This window comes from Salvia hispanica, chromosome 6 (assembly GCF_029641045.1).
Source record: "Salvia hispanica isolate PSC_SH4W2 chromosome 6, Shi_PSC_v1, whole genome shotgun sequence".
In the NCBI taxonomy this organism is placed as follows: Eukaryota; Viridiplantae; Streptophyta; class Magnoliopsida; order Lamiales; family Lamiaceae; genus Salvia; species Salvia hispanica.
In genome coordinates this window covers 16,582,724-16,588,032 of record NC_142697.1, presented here as the reverse complement: position 1 = coordinate 16,588,032, position 5,309 = coordinate 16,582,724, and the positions used below count along the sequence as shown (strand labels likewise).

Below are 5,309 nucleotides of genomic sequence, written 5' to 3'. Positions count from 1 at the left end.
GAATCAACATATTAATTATTCATATTTCATTCCATTCTATTTCTATATTAATTTGTAGATATCAAACATAGGAATGAAATCAATCAAGGAATAACAATTCCATTCCTTTTGCATTCCTTGTACTTACCAAGCACAAGAATTGAATGGAATTATCATTCTATTCCCACCTTCGTTCCATTCCCTTCTCATTCCATTCCATCCTATCAAGTAGGCCTTAGAGTTGTATACAGCCCTAATGGAATTATCATTCTATTCCCTTCTCATTCCTTTCCCTTCTCATTCCATTCCTTTTGAATGGAATTATCATTCTATTCCCTTCTCATTCCTTTCCCTTCTCATTCCATTCCCTTCTCATTCCATTCCTTTTGAATGGAATTATCATTCTATTCCCACCTTCGTCACAAGACAACCAAACAATTGAATGTGGGCTGAAAAATTGGCTATACAGCCCTTTTCAGCCCAAGCAAACAGTGGAGTATTATCTCATCTTAAATTAACTTTGCTTTGACAAGTCGAAAGTTCCGGCTTAAGACAACAATACATAAATAGTTATTACAGTCTTATTTCCATCCAACATAAACCAAGACTTAAATAGAACACAACAGTTCTAATAAGTCTAACTCAACTGACATGAAAACAAAGACCTTTTTGGAACGCACAAGCAACCAACACAAACCTAGACTTTAAAGTTTAAACCATAGACAAAGCAGAATCTCCTACAACAAACAGAGCCCAGAAACTGCATTTCCTACATTGCTTCCACAACTCTAAAGCTTGTTATTGTACCAGAACACACCTTTGTTCTCCTCGCCTTCATCGGGCTCGACATAGATGCATTCCTTCACCTCTCTGAACATGGCCTTAAAAACTGGCGTCCCATCGAACTGGTAGTACTTTCCCAGGATTGGTTTGATAACCTTTGTCGCCTCCATTGCATGGTAGTGCGGCATGGTCGAGAACAGATGATGTGCAACATGGGTATCCGTTATGTTATGGAAGACAGTGTTGAGAATACCATAATCTCTGTCGACTGTGGATAGGGCCCCGCGTAGCCAGTCCCACTCTGATGAGTCGTAGTGAGGGAGGGAAGGGTGTGTGTGCTGCAAGAAAGTGATCAAGACAAGGAATCCATTAACCACGAGTAATGGACCACCATAGACACAGAGAACCCAGGCAAGTCCTTTGGCTACAGACAGACGGTATAGTCCATAGGTGACGGCAAGAATGCCTGCATCAGAGATGAATATCTGAGCACGTTCACGATCAGAGTAGATAGGGCTGTTTGGGTCGAAGTGGCATGCAAACCGGTCATAAGGCCTTCCAGAAACGTTGAACATAAGATACAGAGGCCAGCCTAGAGTGAGCTGGACAACAAGGGTGATGAGTCTGCCAGGTGGGTTGTTCATGTACTTGGCAGCCCAGCTGACCCCTGTCTTGACCTTGGGGACAAACACCTCATCCCGCTCGAGTGAGCCAGTGTTTGAGTGGTGGCGACGGTGGCTGTACTTCCAAGAGAAGAACGGCACTAGGAGGAATGAGTGCAGGATTAGGCCGACAGTGTCGTCAAGCCATTGGTAGTCACTAAAGGCATGGTGGCCACATTCATGAGCGATGACCCAAACACCAGTTAGGATGCAACCTTGACATATCCCATATAGAATCCAGGCAGGGTAGGAGAGTGGGTGGGGGAGCTGATGGATGTAGTTTGTGGCGACATAGTAAAACAGAGAGGCAAAGACAAGGTCATATACGACATAGGAAAATGAACGAGGAATGGATCGCTTGAAACAATGGGGTGGAATGGCTTTCTTGATATCACCGAGCGTAAATGGAGGCTTTGTGTGCGGAACTCGTTGGACAATGTCAGATTTTGCCGCCTTCTCTGCAGGGGGTACGGACATACGCCCTCCAGCACCCATTGTTAAGCGACCTGCAGAATTCAAGTGTTAGTCACTTTCAAAACACTGGCCTTATGTAACAACTATTTATAAGCTACTACTACATGACAAAATCAAATGAATGTACTTTTACCATCCAAATTCATCACGCAACTATATGAAAAGTTCAATTGACTTAAAATTCTGCGCCTAACTTGTCTACATGCTAGTGGTACCATATAGCCCACTAAGATTGAACAATGATGACAAGCTAATTCCATTGGATAACACGTTTAAAAAAGTAATTGTGAAAACATTGGTGCAAAGTGACTTTTAACAACTATACTATTTTATTAATATTGGGCAATGAAAATATTTATAGCATGGAAGAACAGGAATTACAGACCACACAAATTGACTAATACTGAAACAAGTACAAATAATTAAAAAATGTACATGCTTGGCAACTAAGAAAATAAAGCATTAATCCCTTAACTCAAGTTATTAAACTTTCATATGAATCATGTACACGGTACACCCTAAGGGAAGTATCCTAGACATCTACAAGAAAGTATCCTGGCTTGATATCTACAAAGAAATCAAGCAAGATTCAATTAATATCATAACTTCTTACACATCTACAAAACTTTCTAAGATACATCCAACACTCTTAATACCACACGCTTACATTTATTTAAGTTAGCCTCACATAAGCATAAAGCACAGTTTGAAGGCTATCAACAGAACAATAATCACAATATCCAATCAGAAGAGATAACCGGGCCCAGTTTAATTATATGTAAATTTTTCTCATGCAACATATTTTAGAAAGCTCCCCTTAACATTTCTTTGACCGTGACTATTTATAATAATTAAAAAAAAAAAAATAAAAATTGATGTGACCATGGAAACTGCAGAGAAGGTGAATTTCAAAGATGCATCTTAAGCAAAGAAGTAATGTTCATGCATTAAGAGCTAAGACCACTTATTGGACAATACAGCATGATTACAACACCACCTAATTAAACAGTTGGTAAATTATTATTTGTGGCCCCCGAGATAATTATTAGCCTTAAGAAATAAGCAGCAGTTGTTATTTAGACTGCAGCCTGTGTAGCATTGCATCCTTCATTGTCCGCCCATTTTCCATTGACAACAATAGGAGCAGTCACATCAAAAGGGTCGTTGGGCGATAGTTGCTAGGGAAACAACTTTATGGACAAAGCAAGTTGGCTAAATAATAATATCACATAAAAGAGAATATTACAGAATATTTTACTTACAAATAGGTTAAATTAAACAAATCCAATGTCGAAAATATAGAACCCCAGAAAACTGCAGATAAAATATTAACTAAAAAACAAAAACACTGAAGGTTGAAAGCAGACATGGCCACCAAGCAGTTTGTCCTGTCTGCCCATGTGAAAAGTTGAGGCTCTAATAAAATCCTTCCCAACTATCAAACAAGCATTCCAAGTTTGAAAGTGGCAATACATGTAAACGAAAGATGCACAAACAAGCTAAGTATGAGTATTGGAAATGAGACAATTGCTTAAAATGCACATATTTTATCTCATTAAGAAATCAAGTGAACAAGACAATAGATGAACTGCACTACCACATACATACAATGTTATTTTAAGATTTTGGAGCCGATTGAAATAATTTAACTTTTATTAGAGACTAGGAAAAGACGACCCCTAGCAAATGGTGGCCCAAAAATGAGAAGGCAGCATTTTAGTGTCTTTTTTAACATAAAGGTTAGCACCAACCGAAACTAATTAGTGGGTCCATATTTGATATACTTTGCATCTACAAAGTCGGATTTTGTGGTAAAATACTAAAAATACGCCTACAAGAGAATCTGAGAAAATCTGGATCTGCCAGCAGATCCCATCAAGGTGGATAAAAACTACTCCCTCCGTCCCACAAAAGATGTCACACTTTCCTTTTTAGTCTGTCCCACAAAAGATGTCACATTTCCTCTTTTGGAAAAAATTCCTTATCACATCAATTATAAAATTATATTTTCTCTCACCACTTAACACACAAAATAACATCTCCTAAAATCCTGTGCCATTTCCCAAATGTGACATCTTCTCTGGGACGGAGGGAGTACTATAATTCAGACTGTGCATGTACGCAATAACATTTGCAGTGTGTAATTGCATATACATTATGCCATTGAAATTAATATATTGCAGATATTTCTGAGACTCGGATGGTGAGTCATATCTCCTACTCCAGAAGAAGAAAATTGTTAGGAAGTAAGAACAGAAAAAAGTTATTTTTTCCTTTTCAATTCCCCACAGCTACGGGAAAGTGCAGACATGAAGGAGCTGCCGAAACGTGAAAATCAGCAATCCAGACCCAAACTCATAGACTGTAGATTCACAAATCAAACCACATTAACAGTATTTTAAAATGTGATTGCTAAATTCATGGACAGGGGGAAAAAGCAAACAAACACCCCCAATCCAATCCATTATTCCAGATTCAGCATGTAGAGACGGCAGATCACTCAACAAATTCACAAAAATCTCACACAATCACATCCACAGCTAATCCAGATCCATCCGGTTAAATAAAATCGCATGCACAGCTAAAATCGCCAAAATCCCCAAACGATTAGGAGCCACACAACACCAATCACAGGAAATGTAGGCACATTTCCCCCAATCCACCAAAAAAAACAGAGACAGTCAACATTAGGAAACATCGAAACGCATTAAGCAACAAAAAATGGAAACGAACCTAGAGAGGGAGGCGAGGTTTGTCTGTCCTGTTTGGGAGAAGGGAAGGGAAGAGGTGCGGTGCGGAGTGAGGTGGCCGGCACCACAGCGTTATAAATAGAGGCGAGCTCACGTGAGTGACAAAACAGTGGGCAACACTCACTACTTAAATTGCCTTTTTATCGTTTTTCCCTTCCCCCGGGCCCACTCCACACCAATGGGCCCCACCAACCTAAATGCTGCTACTTGTTCTTGTTCCTTTTCTATGATATTGCCGCAATTTTCACCACTCATTTATTTTAGAGTGACTTATAAAAATCTTTATATTGTAAGATTTCATTTCTGCGGTATATATTTGAATTCGTGGATACGGTAAGGTTGCAAAACTCTATACATTTCCTGTGGTATGCATTTGAATTTGTTGAGATTGCAAATTTGCAAGGTTGCTAGTCTCTGTACATCTCCTTACACAGGATGGCGCATCAGTTTTATACTCCTCCGTCCCATAAAAGTTGGTATAAGACTTTTCGGCACGAAGATTAAGAATTTATATTAAATAAATAGGAGAGATGAAAAAAGTAAAAAAGATAAGAGAGAGTAAAGTAAATGATGAATAAAGTAAGAGTGATTAGATGTTTTGTCTTTTGTTAGAAAAGGAAATGACTCAACTTTGTTGGGACAGACTAAAAATGAATACGAC

The 5,309-nt window shown here is 38.9% G+C and overlaps 1 protein-coding gene across 2 annotated transcripts; it reads right to left on the bottom strand.

Annotated features, from left to right (window-relative positions):
- Positions 1–519: 519 nt before the first annotated feature.
- Positions 520–4,770, bottom strand: LOC125205310 (delta(12)-fatty-acid desaturase FAD2). Of its 2 annotated transcripts, none has more exons than XM_048104157.2 (2): positions 4,632–4,770; positions 520–1,930 (listed from the first exon to the last, which is right to left on the bottom strand). In XM_048104157.2, exon 2 carries the CDS (start codon positions 1,917–1,919, stop codon positions 768–770), a length of 1,152 nt encoding a protein of 383 aa, XP_047960114.1. In that variant the 5' UTR covers positions 1,920–1,930; positions 4,632–4,770; the 3' UTR covers positions 520–767. The 2 variants fall into 2 exon arrangements, with proteins under 2 accessions (XP_047960114.1, XP_088916853.1); XM_089060727.1 differs by lacking the exon at positions 4,632–4,770 and adding an exon at positions 4,423–4,477.
- Between the last annotated feature and the right edge of the window lie 539 nt (positions 4,771–5,309).